This window comes from the organism of the source record quoted next, unplaced genomic scaffold, assembly GCF_019419815.1.
Source record: "Pyrus x bretschneideri cultivar Hongxiangsu unplaced genomic scaffold, Pyrus_bretschneideri_v1 Contig42, whole genome shotgun sequence".
NCBI lineage: Eukaryota > Viridiplantae > Streptophyta > Magnoliopsida > Rosales > Rosaceae > Pyrus > Pyrus x bretschneideri.
In genome coordinates this window covers 2,352,893-2,377,538 of record NW_025999746.1, presented here as the reverse complement: position 1 = coordinate 2,377,538, position 24,646 = coordinate 2,352,893, and the positions used below count along the sequence as shown (strand labels likewise).

General features: G+C 38.6%; 3 protein-coding genes and 1 pseudogene across 13 annotated transcripts; 3 read left to right on the top strand and 1 right to left on the bottom strand.

Moving 5' to 3' along the window:
• The first annotated feature begins 3,910 nt into the window (after positions 1 to 3,910).
• LOC125469363 lies at positions 3,911 to 7,569 on the top strand (annotated as a pseudogene).
• Positions 7,570 to 9,775: 2,206 nt separating this feature from the next.
• LOC103950131 (serine/threonine-protein kinase BLUS1) lies at positions 9,776 to 17,102 on the top strand. 2 transcript variants are annotated; one of them, XM_018648170.2, is made up of 21 exons: positions 9,776 to 10,036; positions 10,464 to 10,718; positions 10,817 to 10,941; positions 11,056 to 11,100; positions 11,770 to 11,851; positions 11,947 to 12,015; positions 12,207 to 12,377; positions 12,478 to 12,543; positions 12,713 to 12,781; positions 12,916 to 12,981; positions 13,133 to 13,479; positions 13,577 to 13,713; positions 13,831 to 13,925; positions 13,997 to 14,035; positions 14,113 to 14,172; positions 15,377 to 15,475; positions 15,584 to 15,635; positions 15,735 to 15,790; positions 16,158 to 16,222; positions 16,333 to 16,384; positions 16,514 to 17,102. In XM_018648170.2, the coding sequence occupies exons 1-21, from the start codon at positions 9,863 to 9,865 to the stop codon at positions 16,565 to 16,567; spliced, it is 2,178 nt and encodes a 725-aa protein (XP_018503686.2). In that variant the 5' UTR covers positions 9,776 to 9,862; the 3' UTR covers positions 16,568 to 17,102. The 2 variants fall into 2 exon arrangements, with proteins under 2 accessions (XP_018503686.2, XP_018503687.2); XM_018648171.2 differs by lacking the exon at positions 13,997 to 14,035.
• Positions 17,103 to 17,889: 787 nt separating this feature from the next.
• Positions 17,890 to 20,040, top strand: LOC103950132. Of its 10 annotated transcripts, none has more exons than XM_048566741.1 (7): positions 17,890 to 18,395; positions 18,539 to 18,618; positions 18,771 to 18,846; positions 18,970 to 18,998; positions 19,109 to 19,234; positions 19,332 to 19,484; positions 19,899 to 20,036. In XM_048566741.1, exons 1-7 carry the CDS (start codon positions 18,060 to 18,062, stop codon positions 19,912 to 19,914), a joined length of 816 nt encoding a protein of 271 aa, XP_048422698.1. In that variant the 5' UTR covers positions 17,890 to 18,059; the 3' UTR covers positions 19,915 to 20,036. The 10 variants fall into 10 exon arrangements, 8 of the variants coding, with proteins under 8 accessions (XP_048422698.1, XP_048422697.1, XP_048422694.1 ...); XM_048566740.1 differs by having other exon boundaries at positions 19,887 to 20,022; XM_048566737.1 differs by having other exon boundaries at positions 17,891 to 18,395; positions 19,332 to 19,542; positions 19,899 to 20,040.
• On the bottom strand, positions 19,778 to 21,343 carry LOC103950133. Its single transcript, XM_009361290.3, has 2 exons — positions 20,831 to 21,343; positions 19,778 to 20,436 (listed from the first exon to the last, which is right to left on the bottom strand). Exons 1-2 carry the CDS (start codon positions 21,227 to 21,229, stop codon positions 19,867 to 19,869), a joined length of 969 nt encoding a protein of 322 aa, XP_009359565.2. The 5' UTR covers positions 21,230 to 21,343; the 3' UTR covers positions 19,778 to 19,866.
• Between the last annotated feature and the right edge of the window lie 3,303 nt (positions 21,344 to 24,646).

Sequence of the window (24,646 nt, the reverse complement as noted above, 5' to 3'; positions counted from 1 at the left end):
CTGGCAACTGCCTTATCTTCTTCCTCCACCATACCTTCAAAAGGTTGAGCTGCGACACATTCGCCGTCATCAACAATCCACCACCAGCTCTGCCTCCTCCTCCTAGCCACTGTTAACAACCTCAAGTTCGTCATTCTAGCCACCATGATCGAAATCAGCGAAGAGCTTCAATGACCGTTATCAAACGACTAACCGATCGTGAAGCTCGACACCTTACACTCTGCCTCAAGCTCCAGTTGCTTCTGCACCTCCGCCATGGCTGCTGCCTTTGAATATGATTAACAAAACCAAAGTTTGTCGACTTACACCTACTTGCCTCTGTTGCTCTACACTACCTCAAGCTACCATGGCACTCTTCTTCGCCCAAGCTGCCATGCCCTTTGCAAGCTTCTCCTATCCCGCTGCAGGTGGCTGCCTTTCATCCCACTGTACACACATATATAAAAAAACATTTAAAAAAAAAAAAAAAAAAAAAACTATTGGTGTAGTAACTGTGCAAATGATGGTCTCCAAATAAGCAAATGAAAATGGTCCTCATACGAAGAGTGCAATACAACGAGGAAGCCTATTAAGGAACCCAGCCATGCCATCTTCAAGCCACTACTCACAAATGCATGCTACTGTTAGCAAGTCAAAAAGAAAGAAAAGAAAAAAGGTGGTGGCAACAAAATCATTGAAAGATAAAAACAAAAATGGGGATGATGGTGCATCAGACACCATCTAAAAAAAAAAAAAAAAAAAAAAAAGAAAGGTTATGGGATGGTGCACAGTATCATTAAAAATTAAAAAAAAATTAAAAAAAAAGGAAAGAAAGAAAGAAAAAAAAAGGGAGTTTTCACAAAGGTTGCTCACGTAAAGCCCCACTACTCGGCGAAACCCCAGGAGCGGGAGGCATTAAAGATAGATTATTCGAAGCCTTAATACTTGGTTAAACGCTAGATGACGAAGGCAAAAGGTGCCTCTGGAAGAAAGCCACAAACCTCTGATGGTCACTTTGAATCTGACCTTCAGATTCTTGCAGCTGATCAAGCTTCATCTTCATGCTCGTAGAATAATTATTTGCAAGCATGTGCAAATCTCCATTCTCGCGCTTAAGCTGTCTGATCTCTTGTCTAAGATTTTCCACCTCGGCCATCAATGATTCAACTTAACGAGTTCAAGCAAGTAGGTGTTGGCCCATGTTGGACACAGAGCCCACACACTAAACACTAAGAGCTAGGGACTCTTGAACGGCCAACTCATCAGACTATCTTGAAAGTAACCTATTATCTCTAGGAGTGAGGAGGTTCCTAGCTACTACCGTAGCCATTGTTGCATCCCTTATCACGGAGTCTTCAACTGTAAGAGGGTCATTAGAAGATAAGAATGACGGACACCATATATTACCCTGACGCGGTGCACCTGTATCATCACTGAGACTCAAATCTAAGCAAATGTTAGATGGGTTAGCCATTTTCAAAAATGTTAAAAGAAAAGGGTTGGATGGAGTAAAATCTCAAAAAAATACACCAGAGACAATTTTCATGAGTGAGCAATCTTCAAAGTGTGCATGTTGGATGTGATCTATACCTCTATAAAAGGAGAGGCAACACAGCCACCAATTCAAAAAAAAAAAAAAAATCGAAGAGACACCATTCTTCGAATTTTAAAAGCTGAATTTTCCTGCATCAAGTTCGTCAACATTTTTCAGACACAATCTTAGGTTTTCAGATAGCACGTGCAACTCTCTGACAAAGTTAAAAAGGCGTGAATTTTACTATTCCAACTACAACGTAGTTGCCAACAAAGAGAAAGAGAGCAATCAGCCAGCACTTGGAATCAGCCTTCCGATCTAGAACCAACTGCCTGGAACCTCTTCCCTGATTGCTTACCTAGCGTTGCTCTAGAGTAATCGTCTTCAATAGTTGATACACTTCCAGAGAAGATACCACATTTGTCTGGAGAACATATAAGACGAGTGACAATGAAACATCAATCTTGTGGATCGTTAGCAAACGCAACAACTGCACGTGCTGATTCATCCCCTAACCCTCTTCAATATGAATTGGAAAGATTGAACAAAGAAACAGGCCATCACCTCCACCTCGTGCTTGCCTGCCATGTGCCTGAATCTTGAAACCACTCGTGGTCCTATTTTCATTCAAGATCAAGCCTCGATGGCCATTGAAGAAATCACAAGTTTGATTCAAAATCAAGTGTTCACCACCCTTGTATCAAATTCAGCTCCAGATAAAAGGAGTAAGTTCAGACCTTTGGAGAAGACTAGAAAACTCTCCATCCCAGTTCAAGATTAAGCCTGTGGAAAATGAACGATTGGAGGAAACCAGAAAATCTTCCAGTCGAATTCAAGATCAAGCCCCGACGGCCCTTGAAGAAATTTCCAGCCCAATTCAAGATCAAGCCTCGATGGCCCTTAGATCGACATCTACATTAAGAGACTTCAAAATGCATCTTCTACACATGACAAGCACATGTATATGACGCGCCCTAAAGTGGGGGCATTTGTAGACATTGAAATTTCAGTGAAATAAATGTTGACCAATGCATTAAAATTACAACCTTTATTCATTTCACCTACATCACACATTCATTTCACCTACAAACTCCACTCATGTCACCTACGACATTCACTCACTTCACCGAAAAAATGGATGGTGGTGATTCATTCTCAAAGCCTATAAATAGGCTTCTCTATCAAATGATAAGGGTGGAAGAGAAGACCAATTCACATCACACCAAAACCTTGAAGCTTTGAAACTCTAAAGCTCTCAAGCAAATCCCGAAGGATCAAGAAAGCCCTCTTTGTTCTTCGTCAAATCCTTCTTCAAGATCAAGCCTCGACAGCCCTTGAAGAAAGTGTTCATCGTTCATCATTCGTTCATCCTAAAATCAAGCCCCAACGGCCCTTTGGATCAACAACATCAACAAATTCACACACCCGTTCTTCAAAATCAAGCTCGAAAGCCCTTGAAGATCCATTCATCAACTGTTCATTAAGATCAAGCCTCGAAGGCCCTTGAAGATCCGTTCATCCTAAGATCAAGCCCTGATAGCCCTTTGGATCAACAACATCAACAAATCCACACAACTGTTCATCCCTAGATCAAGCCCCGACGACCCTTTGGATCAACAGCTTATTCACAAATCTACACCTTACGAAGATAGAATCAGAGGATTAAATTGTAAAAGAGATTGTAACCCTAAAATCAATACAAAAATATTATTTTGTACACGTGTTCTTATTTCAGAAAAATTCGTGTTTACAGCAGATTAGTAAAATTACAAATTACAATCTTATGAACGATAATTGTTGAGTAAAAATCAATTGTAAAATAAATCATAGAAAAATATTTGAATAGAACCAGTTACCAAAGTCACAACTTGACAAATTGTTCCCAAAATATCAAATCTGTTAGCCGGTTTGCAAGAACTTGTCTGAATACACCCGAAAACCATTCCAAGACAAAAAAACCATACCGTGGTCCCCCATTCATACACCTCCCAAACCACCCAATCCTCTACCCCTTCCCCTCAAAATTCACAAAACCCACATCCTGATCGTCCATTCCCTATCATCCTCACCCCTCCTCCTAAATCAACAGTCAAAAACCCAATTACAAAATCCCGCGTCACACACAAATACTTCCCCCACGCAAATTCCACAAGGTTTTCTCCCAGCTCGGCGCGCAAAAAAACCCCAAAGACCCTGTTGGTGGTCTTCTTGTCTTTTTCTCCGCGTCAGCACCATAAACCGTGTACCCACTAACTCCGGAAATCCGAGCTGACCCGTATCTCTCACCGCTATATGATTCCCAACGGTTTCCATTATCTCTGCAACTATCCAACTCAAGTACTTGAATTCCACTCGGGTCAAAATTTGTGACATCATCGAAAACTTCGAAAATTCAAGATGTGTAGATCGACGGACTACCACGGATTTCAGTCGCGGAGAGACCGATTGAAGATTCGGGAATTTTTTCTTTGGTTTTCAGGCTTGATTACCCAGGAACTATTACCAGAATCGCTCACGCTTATGTATCTTCCACGAATTAACGAGAACGAGCTTGAAATCAACGGGTCGAAGATTCGACCCGACTCGTCGGCATTTGTGACACTTTACTAGGTCGTGAGCATGAAGGTGAGGAAGAGGGAGTGATAGAATCATATTTAGGCAACTTAGTTGGCTTGTTCTTGTGCATTTACGTTGTTATTTCTTAGTTCTTTAAGTCTTTTAAGTTATTTTCGTATGTTTTCAGGTTCTAAGGGCTAAAGGAGCAAAGAAGTGCATTTTGGAGCCTTTTGGAGCACTTTTGGGCTAAGGATGGATAGCTTATGCCTGAAGCCAAAGTGTTGGACACAAAACAATGGCCCTAGCCCAATTACACAACCTTGCCGTGGGCTTAACCTTATTTCCCTTCCCTTGCCGTGCAAGGGGGAACATTTTGGGTCCATTTTATGCACTTAAACCCTAGCCCTTTAACCATTGCAGCCCTATTCTGATTTATTCACTTTCATTCATATTTTATTTCACCCTAACTCACCCTAGCAGCCACCATAACATTATTACACAACCTTGCCGTGCATACACATTCATTTCCAGCTTTCCCCCCTTGCAATTCCAGCTTTCCCCCTTTCATTATTGCAGCCACCATTCACTCTTTAATCATTCACTCACATGCACCCATCACCTAGAACATCCCTTTGCCGTGCACTCCCATTCAACATTTCCAGCTTTTCTCCTTCATTGCAGCCACACTTCCACATGCATTCCCTCTTTAATCATTCTCTTTTCCTAGCTGTTTTTCCATCATTATTTCAACCACATGCATTCTCAATCATAAGAGCCACATGCACTCTTAAACAATCAGCCACATATTCTCTCATTCCCCCTATAAAAACCCATGCATTCATACACAAAAAGGAAGCTTAGCCTTGCAAAACACTACCATTTCATACACATTCCAGCAGCATTTTCCCCTTGCCGTGCATCCCCTTCCATTTTCCAGCACCCCCCATCCTCCAAAACACTATCCTACCATCACACATACATTCCTCCATTCAAATACCACCCCAAAACCTATCCTTAGACCTTGTGCCGCAACAAAGAGGAGGAGAAGAGGGCCTAAACGTTCATACAATTCAAGTTTGAGTTGTTGGAATTTTTAGGTGTTTTCTCTCCTTGATTTCAATGATTAAATTTACTTATCTTGTACGTATGAGGAACTAAACCCCGCTTGGCTAGGGAGGATTCGAAATACATGTTTATGCTTGCGATATGATTTGATTACTTCTAATTGCGTTTCATAAGTTGTGAATTCAATTTACTTATCTATGTGAATTACATTGATTTGTGTATGTTGGTTGAGAGTGCACACTTAATTATCATGCGTAAATCTAATGCTAGGATATAAGGATGTTTCTCCTAATCGTTACAAACTTATATTCACAAGTAGTAAAAGTTGATGACCTCAATTGCGTTTAGTAAATTCTTGGCATAAGTTTCATGCAATTCATAGTAACGAAGGCTTCGTCAATGCTTATGGTTTTCAAAGAACTTAATGATTCTTGCTTGTATCTCTATTATGCAATTCATGTAGGGAACTTGTGAGGAATGCTTTGGGTTGTCGTATGCAATCATCCAATTCAATAACGTTAGGAAAATCTGAGGGTTAATTAGTACAATTCACAGTTAATCTGGGGCGTTGAGAATTCATGGGTTATTGAAAAGCAATTAGAAATCGTTTTGTGTGCAAGTATGGCATGTGTGGAGATGAACCCCTTAGTTAGCTTTCATTCCATTCATTAAATCCAAACTCATTTTAGAATCTGTTCGTTTTACAAAGTACTAAGTTTTGTTTCCAAATTCGTCAAAATCAAAATCCCCCTTTACTTGAAGTGTCAAATTAGTTAGAAATCAATTTAGTTTGTGTTTTTAGAGTATCTTGAGTCAAGTTATAACTATTTTCGTCCAAATTCTTCTCTAGTGCTTAAAACTGCTTAGAAAGTAGTTTTAAGGCAATTTTGAGTGTTTTCTTGCTATTTTTAGTCTTTTGGTTTGTCTTAGTGTTTTAAACTTTAGTTTTGCATTCTTTTGGGTCTAGTTTGGTGTCTTATATTGTGTTTTTTTAAGTTCTTGAGTCAAATCCAAGTGATTAACAATCCCTCCTAATCCCCGGTCCAGAACGATCCCTACTTACATACTTACTACAACTGATAAAAGAATGTTAATTTGTGTGCGTATAATTTTCACATCAGAGAGGTGGTGTTTGGGTTTTGGGAACGGGTCGGGGCTGGCGACGAAATCCGGTTCAAGGTGTATCTGAGGGAGGAGAAGGTGCTGAAAGGAATTTTCAAGAAGGATGAGGGGCAAGAGTGGAAATTGGAGTGCAAGTGCGTGCTGGAGAGCGAGAGAGTGGCGGCGGAGGTCGCGGAGGCTGAGGTCTGCATGGCGGTGGAGGGACATATGGCGATGAACGAGAAAGTGAGGACGGTGGTTAAAAAGATGAAAAAGCACCGGAAATGCGGGTTTAATCGGCTGGAGGAGATTCCGAAGGAATGAGCGGTGGATGATGAAAATGATGAATCTGATGAATCGGACGGCTGTTGTTGCAACTGTAGATCTGACAGTGAAGATTCAGAGATGGTGAGTGAAGTGGAAGGTGAGGATGAGGGGGAGTTGGAGATGGATATGGAAGGAGTGAGATGGGCCATGGATGTGGGGATCTGGGTCATGTGTTTGGGTGTGAGCTACTTTGTTTCTAAAGCCTCTTCCAAAAGCTTAAGACGCAGAAGATTAATCTAAGGCCCATTGGGGGTTTTTTTTTTTTTTTTTTGTAATTTTCTAATACTAATTTTGGACACTTTTATTATTATTATTATTTTAATCCAACGATAGATTTTGTTAAATTAGATATTAGATTAGTCAGTGATGGAGTTTGAACTTACAGTAATATAAGAGTTCAACACATTTTTATCACTGTGAGGTACATAATAAAGTTATAAGGCCCAATTTTGAATGTAATTCTTTCACGGGTTATTTACATTGTTACCCCTTAAGTTTCCACAAATTCATTTTCTAATTTTGCCAATTTTTTTTTTTTGTCCATTAATTTTTTTTTTATTCACTAAATTCAAAAGCTAAAAACGCACACAAATAGCCATCGGATTTAATCACGGATTTAGGTTAATTTAGATTAATTTGTTTTGTGGAGAAGTTAGTTGTATAGCATCAATTAGTGTTTCATCGGCTTTTAGAATATTCCAATACCAATTATTTGTGCATTTTTTTGCATCCTTTGGGCTCCAATCATCTACGTACGTACACTTACCTTTCACCCAAAAAGTCATATAGCCTTTTCCCCCAAAACTTTTTTTCGGTTCAGCAAAAGTGCCTTAAAAGCTTAAGTTGATGACCTTATCTTTGGACATGACTAAAACTTAACTTTATGCTTTCTATCCTCTCTACTTATGTTCCACCACATGCAGGACATGTTATAGTTTTGATACGAGTAACACTATAATACATATGAAATGATTTGAAAGTTGTTTCATAGTATTTTATCTCAAAGTAGTGTTAAAAAGGGAATGTCAGCCTACCTATCTTTTGGCGCCTTCTCTATCTTCTTTCACGTTCCGCACAGAGTTATATGATGATCGATCTCATTCATTTTTTATGCTCATCTTTCAAGAATCATTTCATACACAAAATATTTCAAATTTTAATTCGTCGTTCGATTTAAGTAAGATTACTTGAGCTCGTTTTTCAACAGGTACATCACTTAATCTCCATTTGATTTTCTTTGTCCTTGTGCCTAAAATATAACATCTATAAAGATACTATGAATTGTGAATGTTCACTAAGAAATTACGCAAAATCGGTATTTTGAGCATAAAGATTATGCGACCTATACAAATGGGCCTAATCTTTGCTTCACGTCAAATTAAACCACATACTCCAGCTTGTCTAGATCTACGTCAATTGAGTTTTTACTTTTTACTATTGTGATTCTACACTAGCTAAGCTATGTAAGTATTTGCTTTCTAAAATTAAATTGTCATTTTAGCAATTGTTCAAAACTTCTTATAGGGTGGATGCAATTTATGAGTATTTACATTTGTACTTGCAATCTCTGAGTTTTGTGTTTTTCGATCTCTCAATATCATTTTTATAAAAAAGAAACAATAATAAATTGGTTTTTTTAAGCCAAAATGGTTCTTGAGTTTTGCATAACACATCACTTTGATCCCTGAGATTTGAAATCAATAGAAATGGTTACTGAGATTGTTCACCATCAATCATTCTGGTCATTCCGTACAAAATTATGTTAAATAAGGATCAAAATGATAATATATACCCTTAATTTAATAAACCATAGGCCAAAATCATTTGAAAAAAATTATAGGTATTTTTGTCACACCCCAGACCAGCTTCGCTGTAGTATGATATTGTCTACTTTGGGCTTACCATTCTCTCACAATTTTGTTTTAGGGAACTTACGCGAGCAACTTCCCAGTGGATCACCTATCCTGTGATTGCTCTCGTCCGAACTCGCTTAGCTTCGGAGTTCCAATGGAATTTGAAGCCAATGAGTTCTCAAAAAGCCTCATGCTATAGGGAGGGGAGCATGTACATATAAGTCACATCACCCCCTCTCCGTTGGTCGATATGGGATCTAACAATCATCCCCCCTTAGGGGCCTGACGTCCTAGTCGGCACATCTGCACAGAATGGCAGAGTGGCTCTAATACCATTCTGTCACATCCCAAACCAACTATGCCATAGCACGATATTGTCCGCTTTGGGCTTACCATTCCCTCACGGTTTTGTTTCTGGGAACTCACGTGAACAACTTCCCAGTGGGTCACCCATCTTGGGAATACTCTCGCCCAAACTCGTTTAACTTCGGAATTCCGATGGAATCCGAAGCCAGTGAGTTCCCAAAAGGCCTCGTGCTATAGAGAATGTAGTATGTACGTATAAGGCACATCACCCTCTCTCATTGGTCGATGTGGGATCTAACAATTTTGGTCATTTTATTATTTAATAGATGTTTTTCATGAAAGGATCAAAATGATTGATAGTGGACAATCTCAGGAATCAATTCTATTGATTTCAAATCTCAAAGACCAAAGTGAAAAGTTATGCAAATCTTAAGAGGTCATTTTAATTAAAAAAACCTAATAAACGCACTTTCTTATTTAATCTTAACCAGAGGGTCTCTTTAAGACAATTCTAACAATAAGCAAAGGTGTGTGATATCCACATATCTCTTTTTACTTCTCACACACCCTTCTAATTTTAAGTCATATATCAGATTAATTGAAGAAGATCAACGAACATAAATTAATAAATGAAGTAAAAAGATCCACACATCCTAATAAAGCATATACTCTCTTTTTTCCAACAATGAAAAGGATACCCTCGTTAAAAGAGCCTCAATGAAAAGCAGCATATCGTTAAGAAATAAATTGGGCAAAGCAAAGAAATCTGGCCAAGAAACTCAAATCGTGGTTCCCAAAAATCATGATTTATCTGAAATTACATATAATTAGCAACAAAATTATTGACAACTCATCCAATTAAAAAGTAAAATTACCAAAAGGCCAAAAGGGCCAAGCACGGGTCCCCGCCGTCCATTTAAAGACCCGTACACGTGTCAGAATCCCCTTCAACGTTCACTACCACCGCCACGTCATCACCCCTCTCTCATCACAAAACCAAGTTCCCTGCTCCGAGTTCTCTTTCTTCACTCTCGCTTCCTTTGTATCGCTTCTCATGGCGGTCAACGTGTCCATATAAACCATCGAAACGCAGAGGCCTGTCCTCAAAACGACATACCCGAAGCACAAGTCCTCGAGCAGCATGGGGAGGATGGGAAGCAATTCGAAAGCTCACTCGGCGAATCCGAGCGACTACAAGCTTCTGGAAGAGGTCGGATATGGAGCCAGCGCTACTGTTTACAGAGCGATCTATCTCCCTTTCAATGAAGTCGTCGCGGTCAAGTGCTTGGATCTCGATCGCTGCAATAGTAATTTCGTCAGTTTCTTACTACTCTACATTTTTTATTTTAAAAACCCAAATTTTGTAGTTTTTCAATGATTGTTGTGAATAATTTGAAGTTGTTTGGTTGCTAATTGAAGCTAGATTTGAGTTGGAATCAAGATCTTTTATTTTTTATGAGATTGGAATTCGATTTCGGAGATTTGTTAGATTTGGGAATGTGAAGTTAGTGAGCAATCGAAAGATTTTTGCTTTTTTTTTTTTGGATTGGTGTAGGTTTTAATTTGGATGAGTTTATGGTTAAGATCCTCAACCGTCCTTATCGATGAGCACGAATCACGAACTGTAAATTTTACAATGCTATTGTTTTACTTGCTGAAGAAAACCCAAGTTTTAGTCTTTTCAATACTGTGGGTGATTCCCAACCCAGTAATTGATGTATTATGTTTCTATTATTTTGTAGGAGGATATACGAAGGGAGGCGCAAACGATGAAATTGATAGATCATCCAAATGTCGTAAAGGCGTTTTGTTCATTTGTTGTTGAAAGAAACCTTTGGGTGATCATGCCATTCATGGCAGAGGGTTCTTGTTTGCACCTCATGAAAATCGCATATCCGGATGGGTTTGAGGAATCTGCGATTGGTTCTATCCTTAAGGAAACCCTTAAGGCTTTGTATTACCTTCATAAACAAGGTCATATTCACAGAGATGTTAAGGTCTGTTTCATTTTTCCGGTAACCATTCACTGCGCTTCATTTTCATATCTTTGTTTGGGGGATCTCACTTTTCGATTGTGTTAATGTCTTGGCTGCAGGCTGGAAATATATTACTTGACACTGATGGGGCAGTGAAGCTTGCCGATTTTGGCGTTTCAGCTTGCATGTTTGAGGCAGCTGATAGACAACGCTCAAGAAACACTTTTGTAGGAACACCATGCTGGTAAGTTTTATTGCCTCAGAAGTTATTACTTAATTCCTGGTTTGGTACCACATGTTAAACTGCTTGCTTTATCACCGATGTAGTTGAAATTTGGATTTGTTTTTTGGTCTCCAGGATGGCACCAGAGGTATTGCAGCCAGGAAGTGGATACAATTCCAAGTGAGTTTTATTTGATATAGTCACTTAAATATTTTTGAACTTCTAAGAATTTCTGGCTCCTTCTCAAAAAAAAAAAAAAAAAAAAAGAAAGAATTTGTGGCTCCAGGGAACACATAAAATCTCTTCTCCTCATCCGGAGACAGACGTAGTTTCTAAATTAATATGCATGACTTCACAAATTGCATTGCTACATTTGTTTCCTTCCCTGAGCATCAGAGCTGTTTATTACAGATTTTTTCCCTTCGTAATTGCCACTGTGCCATATATATTGAGCTGATAACTAGATAACAAGAAATAGAAGCTGTGCCTTTTAAAATGTTAGATCTATAGAATGTGTTTATGCACATATCAATTATAGATTAGATAGTTGACTTGTATAAATGGGGATTTTTTTTTTATTTTTTTTTATTTTGTGTGTGTGTGTGTGTGGAGGGAGGGAGGGAGAGAGAAAAAAAAAATTGGAGGGGTGGGGGGGTGGGGGTGTTGGGTGTTCACATTTTTCCTGCCTGCAAATATTCAGTGTGATATCTGCTTTGTAAGCCACCTTCATAACTCGATCTTTGGAGCAAAAAGTTCTGCTTTGTAGTTTATAATTTGAAAATTAATAAAAAGAGTCCTATGTGGCATATATGATATGTCTTATTTTTCTGTTGGATTATCACTGTTCAGGGCTGATATTTGGTCATTTGGTATAACGGCACTGGAGTTGGCTCATGGCCATGCACCATTTTCAAAATACCCTCCAATGAAGGTACTTATGTTACCTGAGTATAGCTAGACTGCATACCTATGTGGTGGTTCGTCATCTAAACCTCTGACTTGCCATTCTTTTGTTTGTTTTCATAGGTTCTTCTAATGACCATACAAAATGCCCCTCCAGGACTTGATTATGACCGTGATAGAAAGTTCTCTAAGGTATTGCTTTTCTTTCTAGATAGAGCAACATTAGTGCAAACATTTGTTTTTGTATGTAAAAACATTTGTTGCTGCATTCTGTATCATTAATTGGTATACAAGTGTCAGAGCCTTCAATTCTAGTGGTACCCTTGTATTGTATTTCGCTTACAGAATAATATTCTAATTGGAGGATTTTCAGTTGTCATCAGTCTTTTAAAGAAATGGTTGCAATGTGCTTGGTAAAAGATCAAACAAAGAGGCCAACAGCAGAGAAATTATTAAAACACTCCTTTTTCAAGAATGCAAAAGCTCCAGAGCATTCTATAAAGAAATTGTTTACAGACTTACCACCTCTTTGGAATCGTGTAAAAGCCCTCCAGGTTAGCTGTCACACTGTTTTATATTGCTTTCCTGCTTTCAGTCTTTCACATGTGTTAGTATGCTTGTTTCATGAATTGCTAAAGTATTGGACTATCACAGCTTAAAGATGCAGCACAACTGGCTTTAAAGAAAATGCCGTCAGCAGAGCAAGAGGCAATGTCACAGGTCTGATACGTATCTTCAAGCTGTTACTTTTTCACCTAAAATTAACTTAAACAGGTTCACAAATGTTCACATTCAGAGTTCAGTTATATAAAAAAATTTCTTTGGTGTATTCCTTAGTGGTTTACATTTTCTTTCTTTGGTTTTTTTTTTTTTTTTTTTTTTTAAACAGAGTGAGTACCAGCGAGGAGTTAGTGCCTGGAACTTTGACGTTGAGGATTTAAAAGCTCAAGCATCCCTGGTATGCCACATTTTATTATTTAGCAAGTATCAGCATGTTCCATATAAAGATGCTATCTCTGGGGATTTCTTTGTTTTTGTGTATCGCTGACTGCTGAGTGAATCTCAATTAATATCTTTCATTTTTTATGCTAGGTGCGAGATGATGATGAAACGATGGATGAAGATGAAAAATTTAAACCTGTAGTCGGTAATGATAAGGTCATCAATTTGCTTTATTCTTTAGAAAATTGTTACACTATTTTAACTGCAGTTCAAGATTTTAGTTTTATATTGTACATTGCTGGCCTTTTGCCTTTAGAAGTGTGATTATTATGCAGAAAGGTGATTTCCTTTTTGTTTATGCTAGCAGATTGAAACTAGTTGGCAATCCAGTTTGGGGAAGTTGAATGAAAATAATGAATCATATTGGACTGATTACAAAGGAGAAATAAATGGTGATGAATCACAACAGGTTGAATGCTTAAACAAAAAGGGCAAGGATATTGAAAGTAATTTATCAGAATCCGCTGGTCCGCAGACAGGCTGGAAGAAAAATGAATCAAGCTCTGAGGCAACAGCGTCTACATCAGAAAAAGACACAGTGCAGGCTAAGCCTAAAACTCTTTTTGTGAAAAGTCGTCAAGCGCTGAGTGGTCCACTCACACCTGGTTTTGTGCTTAGTCATTCATTATCAGAAAAGGTTCGCACCATTGAAAGGTTTGTCATGGTTGAGTAATGCTCCAGAATTTAAGCTTTTGGTTTCATCTCTCGCTCTCTCTTGTGGGATATGTTCCTGATGCTTTGATAACTTCAGGAGTGAGAATGAAAATCAACCGATAATTGATAAAGGTAAATGCGAAGTACGACGAACACCAAGCTTTAGTGGTCCACTGATGCTTCCCAATCGAGCTTCAGCAAACAGTTTATCAGCTCCTATAAAATCCTCTGGAGGTAATGAGTATTTTCATAATGTTTTTAAAGATGAAAATCAACAGTGCAACTTTTTCAATCGTTATGTGCCCAATTGCTTGGAATTCTTATAGCACTAATTGCTTTACCTTTTAATAGGATTTAGAGATTCTATGGATGACAAGTCAAAATCTAATTTGGTGCAAATTAAGGGGCGATTTTCAGTGACATCAGAAAATTTAGATCTTGTAAAGGTGAGGCTTTATTATTATGCTATGCTTATTCTATTTTTTACAATCACTAACTTTAAAAAAAATTGCCATAGGATATTCCATCGAGTACAGTACCTCATCATTCTTCACAGGTAGGTAGCTGGTTTTGCTTAAGCCTTCTCAAGTAAATGTTTTGAGTTCTAATTCATGTTCTGTTTTGTTATTTTAGGGATCACCTCTGAAAAAGTCTGCTAGCGTTGGTGATTGGGTATTTGAATCCAGGCAAATGGTTTGTTTGTGTTCTCTCTCTCTCTCTCTCTCTCTAATGGTTTTTATCAGAAATGTTCCTTGATGTTTCGTCAACTCTTAATTCTTGTCCATCTATTGACATGCTTGTCAATGTTGTCCCTCCATCACTGTTAAAAATCCGCAAGATTACTAACGTGGCGTGCATGTGGGGACCATTTATCCAATACCATGTATCAAAAATGCTGAATAAAACCCACAAAAAGTTAATAAAAAAACGAGTATAAAGATGTTAAAAAACTAAAACAAATCCCCCTTCCATCTCCGCCATTGCTACAGCACCCAACTAAACCGTCCTCCCCCTCCTCACCACCCCATTCCCTGACCCTCATTCCAAAACCAAAAACCCATATTTCTGGCTGCAACCCACCCCCATCCGTACACGCACACATACAACCAAAACCCGATTCTCCATCCCACGTCATCTGTGTCCAATAAATCTACCATCATATGTGAGCTCGATGGGGACGGTCATGGCGGTCAAGATCTCGACGGCTTTAATGACGGTCCAATAGGACTCTTGGGATGGGCCAGGTCATCGGAGGGTAGGGTGGTTTGGTGAACGGGTCATGTGTATTATTTTGGTTTTTTGTACTTATTAAAAATTAGATTTTTCATAATTTATAAACTTTTTTAACCATTTATTGTACCCACATGGCACTATCTCTTTGGATAAATGGTCCCCACATGCACGCCATGTGAGCAGACTAACAGAAATTTTAACGGAATCTGACAGAGGGACAACATCGATGAGCATGTCTATAAATGAACGAGCAAATTGAGGTTTTTGAAACCTAAAAGACTAGAATTAGGAGTTGGCAAAACATCAAGAACCATTTGTGATAAAAATCCTTAAATAAAAGAAGATTACTTTATGAGATCTGGATTCCATCCGTTAGATACTGAGTCAATGTAGCGAGCATGAACTTCATTCTCATCAATAACTTGGAGATCTAAGTTATATGTGTGCATATATTAATATTCTGAGTTCATGGGTGTATTTGATGAACAATACTAGATTGTGTCTATAGCTTTTTCCCCATTTTCTATATTCACTTAGCTCTTAAATAATTGTTACTTTATACTATGACGAGCATGTAGAAGGTTCAGTTACTGACTTTGCCTCTGCGGGTAGTTTGAAATCTTATTTGTCCTTCATTTATGTGATTTCATTCTTTATGTTTCAGCCTGCCGTGTCACCAAAGGAGTTCAACAACAGCAACGTACCTGCATCACTTCTCCTGCCTCACCTTCAGAATCTTTTTCAACAGACGTCGGTTCAACAGGTAAAAGAGCAAATCTGGTTCAACACAGATGGTGGATGGACTTGAAGAATTGATTCAAAACTTCAGCTTTCAAATTTAGTGCAAATTTGTTTATTCTTTTAATTACAGGATATTATTACGAATTTGCTAAGCAGCTTGCAACCAGCTGAGGCAGTAGAAGGTGAGTGAAATATCTGTGGGAGTATAATACTAGATATAAGTTTTGTATCAGTAAAGATTTATTGAACCAGTTAGTAAGGTACTCCTTTTCTTATTTCAGCTACTCAAAATGGAAAGTTACCTCCACTGCCTCCCTGTTCTGAGAACAATGGAAATGTACGTATATTTTATTTTGTCCCAGTTCTGATATAAAGATATCTTATCATATTAGCTTCTCAGCAGTTTCCCTTTGGTATTTTTTTCTTTTCCAAATGGTAGATTTCTTGATTGTTTTCTTTCTATCAACTTTGACTGATTGATAAAACTTCCCTCAACCTTGACTGAAATTTGTTGTTAAATCAGTTAAGTGGTCTTTTGCTTGCTAGATGAATTAATTTGATACGGGGCTTTTCGGAAATATTATGGTGGTCGCTTTACTCTATTGCATTGCATGTTAAAAACTCTGTTAGACTTGTATATCAACGGTTAGTCAATGATTAGCTTTGTACATTTTATAACATTCTCTAATTTGTCTGACCAACAGGTTGAAACCGCAGTTTCTGAGAGGGAGCGTTTATTGCTCATCAAAGTATCGGAGCTTCAAGCCAGGTTAGTTATCCCAAGTCTAAATTGAGTACTGCGGAAGTGTTTTTTTTTTTTTATCTTTTATTTTTTTTCCTGCTTTTATACAAGTTTGGCTGATGTTTCTCTCTTTCCAGAATGAACAACTTGAGTGATGAACTGACCGCCGAAAAGACAAGACACGTTCAAGTGAGTTGCCAAAGACTTCTTATTAACAGTATTATGAGTGGGAAGTGTTGATGGTGATGGGTTTCTGTGTGTATCCCGCTATTTGCGTGCATTTATGATAGCATTAACAAGTTGGTTACCGCTTGACAGTTGCAACAACAGCTAAATGCTGTATCTGGGCAAGAGAACGGAGAAAGAAGTTGAGGCTGCGTGACCCAAAGTTGTGATTAGTGTAAAGTGAATCCATGATGTACATCCGGCCAAGAGCTGTAGACGTGCTGAACGCGTTCTCCAACGAATTTTCCTCTTTGCTGAACGGGAATCATTTATGGCTGCCGATAGAAGTAAATGCATCGAGAGAAATTGATGTTCCCAGATCTCCTTCTTCCACTGTACGTAATAAGTTTCCTTCCTCACCACTTGGGAATTCAGACGAGCAATACACAGTTTACGGATTCATCAGGATGTGATTTGTCCGGATCGAAAACGGTAACTTATGTCCTTCCCTGTAGTGAAGATCGAACTTCTGGGCTGGCGGTCAAATTGGTTTTATAGTTATAGGCTTGCAGCCATGAGTAGCCATGAAATATAAGGAAAAGAGAGGTTTTTATATATGTTTTATTTTATATGTATATCGTTTTTGGTCAACACAGATTTTATGAGTTTGTATATGATGGCTGTAGAACACAATGTTGTTTATTTATTATTTCATTGTTTATACTAAATCTGCTTCCACAAATCTTTAGCAATTAGCAATTAGCAATTAGCAATTTGGTATTTAATATACTTTTTTTTCTTTTTGTTCATAGTTATTGGGATTTCCTAAACCTTATTGGATTAGAAATTTTATAAAGAATTAATGAGGTGATTTTATAGGTTTTTTTTTTCTTTTAACTTGAAAATGTTGAGATTTGTCATCGCAGGCTAACTTTTTGAATAGGAGCTGCTTATGAGCTCTACTAATCGAACATATCAAACGTTCAAGTTTGAGTAACGGGATCCTCTTTGTTCATCGTATATATCATAAATTATTGTATTTTTTTATTTAAAATTGAAAATAAACAGTATCTTACGAAAATTGATTTCACAATGTACGATAAAATGAAATGATTGGAGGATCTTCGGAATCCTCACCAAGAGAAAACATATCAAATGTTCAAGTTTGGTTGAGGTATTTGTTGATTTGTCCCCTAAACTGATATGGAGCTGCTAATTTTTTTCCTAACCTTTTATTTTAGCTGATTACCCCATTGAACTTTTATAATTCCTGACGTTAGATTTTAAAAGTTTTCATCCAATTTTTTATTCATCTTGATCATAGAAACAAAACATAACAATTGTATGAAGGCAAAAATGATAAAAAATTGGATGGATGAAAGATTGAACGTAGGCTTGAGAGTTTAACTCCACGCATGTTTAAGGTGCAAATCAACAAATATGCCAATTTGGTTTCTATTTTATCAAGATGAACTGTAAACTTGACAGTTCAAAGTCAATTTTCATGACAACTTTATAAAATAATTTAAAAAATATATATGAGGGCTCTCTTTAGCATCTCTCTTTCCCAGAACGCGCGAGAGTCGAGGTGGCTGCCACTCAGGCTCAGCTGTGCAGTAATCTCCGATTACATTGGCAGGAATCCAGTGCAGTGCGCCTCACATGTTACGCTAACCTCTCCCGAACCCAAGCAAAACCCATGGCTGCCGCAATCCACTGCTCCTCGGCTCTCCACTCCCTAAAACCGCCGCCGCTTCCTCCTCAGCTCTCTAGCCTCAGACCGTCTCTCCTCTCTGCCAACAAACACCCAAACCGGAGGAAGAACAATAACCTCTCCGGATACAGACTCTGCAGAGCGGAGTTCTCAAACGACGCGCCGTTCGCCGCCGCCATCGGCGCCTGCATGCTCTCGTCCCTGGTGCTTCCTGTCAGCACTCCCGACGACGATGACAGTGGGGGTTCGCCGATGGATTCCACCGATGCCAGGTTTGCCGTCATGGGCATCGTCAGCTTCATTCCCTACTTCAATTGGCTGGTAAAACCAAAAACAATCCACTTTTCTCTCAAATTATTGATCCTTTTTATCATTTATGTATTTTTCTTTCAAATTTTTGAACTTTTTGTTTATTTTTATTGGGTTTGTTTTAATTTTTGTTTGGTTGCAATGAATAATTGTAGAGTTGGATTTTTGCTTGGCTGGATACCGGAAAACGGCGGTATGCGGTGTATGCGCTTGTGTACTTGGTTCCCTACCTGAGGTAGGCGATGAAGATTGTTGCTTAATTGAATGCTTTTGATTTTGATTATCTGAGCACTTGCATACTTGTTGAGCTTATGCTTGTAGTTTTCGATTTTCGAAGAATGAGGTAAATGTGTCGTGTGATTGCTTGATTTTCCGATGATTTGTTAGGACGAATTTGTCGCTGTCGCCTGAGGAGAGCTGGCTGCCTGTTGCTAGCATCGTTTTCTGCATTATTCATGTCCAGGTATGAGTCCTCAATTATGCTCTCCACCCGGTTCATCATTTATCGCTTATATTGGGGTCGAATAGAGTTCATGTTTTTAATCTCTTAACGGAACATTTTCAAATGAGCGGTGAATGTTGCTAGAATGGAAATGAAGTATATTGCCAGGCAAGGTACAGAATCTCTAGACTAATGGTTTTGAGGCATTTCGATTGTGAGTTCATTCAGTCGTTTGTAAATCATGTAATCGTAATCTTGTGATTCCACATTTTCGCCCTTGTAGCTGGAAGCAAGTATTAAAAATGGAGATCTTCAGGGCTTTCAACTCTTTAAGGAGGCTGCAAAGCATCTCTCGTCAACGGCTAGAAGGAAAGATCATCAGAGTGGGTATCAAGGAACCTCTGAGGAGGTATTAATTACTTTGGGTCTCTTAACAGTTTTTAAGAATTCTAGATAGATTTTGTGTCCTTATCTTATATAGGCTGTAATCGCTTTTATGTCCTATGAAGGGGAAGAACAGGGAGAATAACAACCTTCCATCCAGTGAAGAACAATCGAGAAACGGGATTGATGACTGGGGACTTCCCAAGAGGCCCTTACAAGATCATGAGGGCGCCAATGAAGATTGGGAAAAAAATGAAAGGAGGAAACATTAGAAGGTCAGAGTTGGATGCAAGCAATTTCTATTTGAAAACGCAGCCGTTGCACCCAGACAAAGTACTATGAATGTTTGATAGTCATCTTTTACTAAATAAAGTACTATGAGTCGTGATAGATACCATACACAGAATGTAGTCCGATATCACTATCTGCACACTGATATGAATTAGAACATGTTGATGAAGATGAATTCACATGTAGAGTGTAGAATCCATTTCGACACCATTGATATGAATTTGTTTATCGATTAAGTTATTTTGTTTTACGAAATGAGAGATGAAGATGAAATACAAGATCGCGAACTAATCATTTTATTTGTTATTAACTCCTGATATAAAGCTCAAAGTATCATTGTTTCTCAAAAGTATGAACATCGTTTGGTTAATTGGCTCCTGATACAGATTTCTGGATAGGAAAAGGACTCAATAGCCCTGTCTTAAAACAATAATCCAGAGCAACAGCAGCAGAAAGAAAAATAAAAAGACTCTGAGACACGTAAATCGCGCCATCAAAAGCATGTGTAAAGAAGCTACTGGCATTCAGTTCCAAAGGCTGTCCGCCATCCAGTGTAGCAAGCCCTTTGACAACTCCGAATGCTGCAGGCGCTCCGGTCTTGAGATGAGCATCGTCCAAGTCTCTTCGTATTGTGTATCGGAAGGTGACTCCGAATAGAGCGCAGCTAGCGAAGGTGACTCCCAGAGGGAGGATCAGCTCAGAAATGCTTGCCACCTGAGTGAAGGAGAAGGGCAATGCAGCAATAGTGCCGGCTAGGGCGGAAACTGAAGCTGCTTTTATGGATTGCCATCTCTCTTTACCCTTGTCGATTTCCTTATTTTCGGTCGCTGCAAAAGCATATCCGCCACCGAGTTGATCCCCGCCTTGTGAGACGGCACGTTCAGCTTCTTCAACCATGGATTTTGCTTCTGATATCTCCTTTTGACATTCTGCAATCTTCAATGCAAACAGAGTCGATAATCTTAGCAGGAGAAGATGCCCGACAACATATAATATGTCAACTATCGTTGTATTTGAACAAAAATTATAGTTAGAAACCAAAAAAAAAAAATATTCTTAACACAACAGAAGCAAATGACAAATCAATGTTTTCAACAAATGAACTGACCATTTCACTTTCAAATTACACAAAAAACCGAATGGGAGCTGGTATCGACACTCCAAAATAGTCCATCCCGATAAGAAGATAAGGCGGATAAAGTGCTTAATGACTATTTTGAAGTGCTAATAACAATTCTCAATAGAAAAAACTTCAAGGAGATAGGAAAAGGCACCTAAAACAAAAACCCAGAAAATGAATCAAAAGTTGGGAACTGTGAAGATTTAGAACCTCAGAAGCTCTGCTTTCTAGTTGAGCAATGTAATCCCTCACGAGCTTGGCCTCAAGTTCCTGCCTTTCAATCTCAGCCAGCTCTCTCTTAGCAATCTCAACTCTCTGAGACGCCTTTTCCAACCCATCGAGCAACTCCCTGTTCTCTTCTCTTTTCAAGAGCTCCTCCACTTGCTCTCCCACAATGCCACTCAGTGCCTTATTCAAGCCGCCGCCCTCTCCGGCAGAGCCGCCAGTCGTGCATTTTGCTATGAGGGGTCGATGAGGTGGGGAAGGATTAGCAGCGCGGGGGAAGAAGATCGCAGAGGAGGATTCAGATGGGGTGAGGAGTTTTGAGGGGAGGAGATGCGATGTGGGATTTGTGGAGGGAGCCCAAGTGAGCTTGATAGTTAAGGGCATGGTGGTCGGAGGATTTTGTTATCCTATTTCATGTTTTGTTTGAGAAAGTACTGACCAGTGACCACCACTCACCCCCAACTTCTATTTGCAAAGTTGCAACTTGCTGAAGGCAAGAGGTAAAACAAAAACTTACGGCATGGCTACTTATTTGAAAACGGGGAAGGCAAAGGTCATGCAATGCAAATGGTTAAGAGTTTTTATTTATATATTCGAGATCTTGAGTTTGAATCATTTTATCGTATTGTTTGATAAAAATTTGAAAAAGTTATGAATGAAAAATTGGAAATAATATGAGAAAAGAAACATAATTGGTATGACATGCCTGATTTTAACGTGAAGCCCACTTACTTTTTTCTTTCAAACGTGTCAGGAATAAGAATAATACACACCTTGCATTACCTATTTCTGATATTTGCATCTGCCCTTCTCACATACCAGTGATGCCTGGTTAGTGAACCAAAAACCAACAATGCCTCATTATTGACCTGGAGACGTTGCCTCCGTCCATCCTAGTGTGAGGTTTGACGGACGCATATGGTGGGCTATTTTTTTTATACAACGATATAATGTTAGCGAGGTTTGTGAGACCTTTTAGTTTAATGGTGGTGTTTGTGATGGCCTACTTAATGAAGAGAAATGTATTGAAATGCCAATAAACATCTAACACAAAATTCTCAAAAACTCATCTGTGAAGAAAAGCAGTTCTACTAGGTAAGCTAAATGTCACAGTCATTACCTCCTACGGTGGTGGCTATGCCTGTCCATCCTACGGGGATTGCTCTAGCCCCCTTCTCGCTTAACTTCGAAGTTCCTATGGAACTCAAAGCCAGCGGGCTCCCAAAAGGCCTCGTGCTAGGTAGGGATGAGAATATACATTTAAGGATCACTCCCCTGGGCGATGTGGGATGTTATAATCCACCCCCCTTAGGGGCCCGACGTCACACACGCGGCCAGGGTTAGGCTGTGATACCAAATTGTCACATCCCGGCCCGAGGCGGATCACTTCCTAGACCCGCTCCACCATCCTAGCACGATATTGTCTGCTTTGGGCTTACCATTCCCTCACGGTTTTGTTTTTGGGAATTCACGAGCAACTTTCCAATGGATCACCCATAATGGAATTGCTCTATCCCCCTTCTCACTTAACTTCAGAGTTCCTACGGAACCTGAAGCTAGTGAGCTCCCAAAAGGCCTTGTGCTAGGTAGAGATGAGAATATACGTAAAAGGATCACTCCCCTGGGCAATGTGGGATGTCACAGGTCACATGTAAAAGTTTACAAACATTTTTTAGATATTAATAACCTTAAAAATTAAATCATAGTTTCATCATTCATAATTTATAGAACAAATAATAATACAAATCACAATTGTCCACGACGCGTTTTTATATTTTGAAAATGTTGCATTATAACTTCATTATCAATAGATGAAAAAGCATTTACTCTCAATATAAACCACCGAACTATCACTCAACCATTGATCTCCTATTTGGTTATGCAAGGAACATTTCACAATATTTATAGGGGAAAATGCTCTCTCTACTGAAGCAGTTGCTACTGGTAGAACTAAGCCAATGTAATTATCAAATACACATATGTGACGATCATGTAATATTTAAAAAAAAATATAAAAGAAGAGCAACTCTTCTTTGAAGCTTTTTATCAAACAGTTGAAGGACATGTATGAGACAAAGTCCAACTTGGTGTTGCCCCTTGAAGGTTGGAGTTAGTCTTTGAGGCGTTTTCAAGTTTCTACGGAAAAACATCTCTACCTATGAACATACATGCTCTTTCCATTACCAAGTACCAAACGTAGTCTAACAATTAGAAGAATAAATTGGTATCGAATTTGTTATTCACCAAATTTAAACCTAATACCTCTTTACCAGTAATGAGAATTATCACTATATCAACACCAAATTTAAACCCAAGAAATATTACTCTACTGTAACATTAATTGGCACATGTTATATTCTTGGGTTAAGTACAAAAAACTACCTCAAGTATGGGTCAAATGACACTTTCATACCTCATCTTTTAAAATTGACAATGTCATACCTCATCTTACGAATTTGTGTCAATGTTATACCTTCTGTTAGTTTGGCCGTTTATTTCTCAGTTAAATGCTGACGTGGCTTGATCTGGGACCCATTTTTATTAAAAAATTAATAAAAAATTATTAAAAACAAAAAAAATCATTTAATATTATTTAAATAATAAAATAATAAAAAAAAGTACATAAAAAATAAAAAACAAACATCCATTATCTTCCCTCTCCTTTCGTGCATCTCCCCCTCTCTCTTTCCCATCATCTTCCCGCAACCCAGCAACCCAGAAAAGAAGAAGGAGAAAGAAGAAGAAGAAGAAGAGAAAAAAAAAAAAAAAAAAAAAAAAACAGCAGCAAACCCGTCCACTCCCACCCAACCCCCACCCCCCCCCAACCTAACCCGCAGAAGAAGAAGAAGAAGAAGAAGAGGGAAGCAGAAGAAGAGAGAAGAAAAAAAAAAAAAAAAAAAAAAAAAAAAAGCCCAGTTCGGTCCCCTGCAGAAGAAGAAGAAGAAGAAGAGGGAAAAAAAAAAAAAAAAAAAAAACCCCAGTTCGTCCCCCTGCAGAAGAAGAAGAAGAGAGAGGGGAAAAAAAAAAAAAAAAAAAAAAAAAGTCCCCAGTTCGTAACCTGCAGAAGAAGAAGAGGAAAAAAAAAAAAAAAAAAAAAAAACCCTAGTTCGTCCCCCTGCAGAAGAAGAAGAAGAGAGAAGGAAAAAAAAAAAAAAAAAAAAAAAGTCCCCAGTTCGTAACCTGCAGAAGAAGAAGAAGAGGAAAAAAAAAAAAAAAAAACAGCAGCAACCCAGTTCCCCCCCTCACACCCACCCTCTCCTCTCCACACCCATTCCCCCACCCCCCCCCTCTCCCCCCCCCGGACCCCCGCCGCCCATTTTCTCCTCGCCCAGGAGAATGGGTTTTTTTTTTTTTTTTTTTTTTTTTAGGGGTTGTAGATGGTGGGTGCGAGGTTGGGGTGCGAAGATTGGGTGTGTGGGTGTGGGAGAAGAGGGGGTGAGGAGCAAGGAAAACAAATTGATTTTTTTTTTTTTTCTCTTCTGTTTTTCTGGGTTGTAGTTGCAGAAAGGGGAAGATGAAGATGGGGAGAAGGGAGAGAGGGGGGGGGGGGGGAAAGGGAGATTGACGTTGGTTTTTTTTTTTTTTTTTTAAATAATTTTTTTTATTATTTTAATATTTAAATAATATTAAATGATTTTTTTTGTTTTTAATAATTTTTTTTATTAATTTTTTAATAAAAATGGGTCCCAGATCAAGCCACGTCAGCATTTAACTGAGAATAAACGGCCAAACTAACGGAAGGTATAACATTGACACAAATTCGTAAGATGAGGTATGACATTGTCAATTTTAAAAGATGAG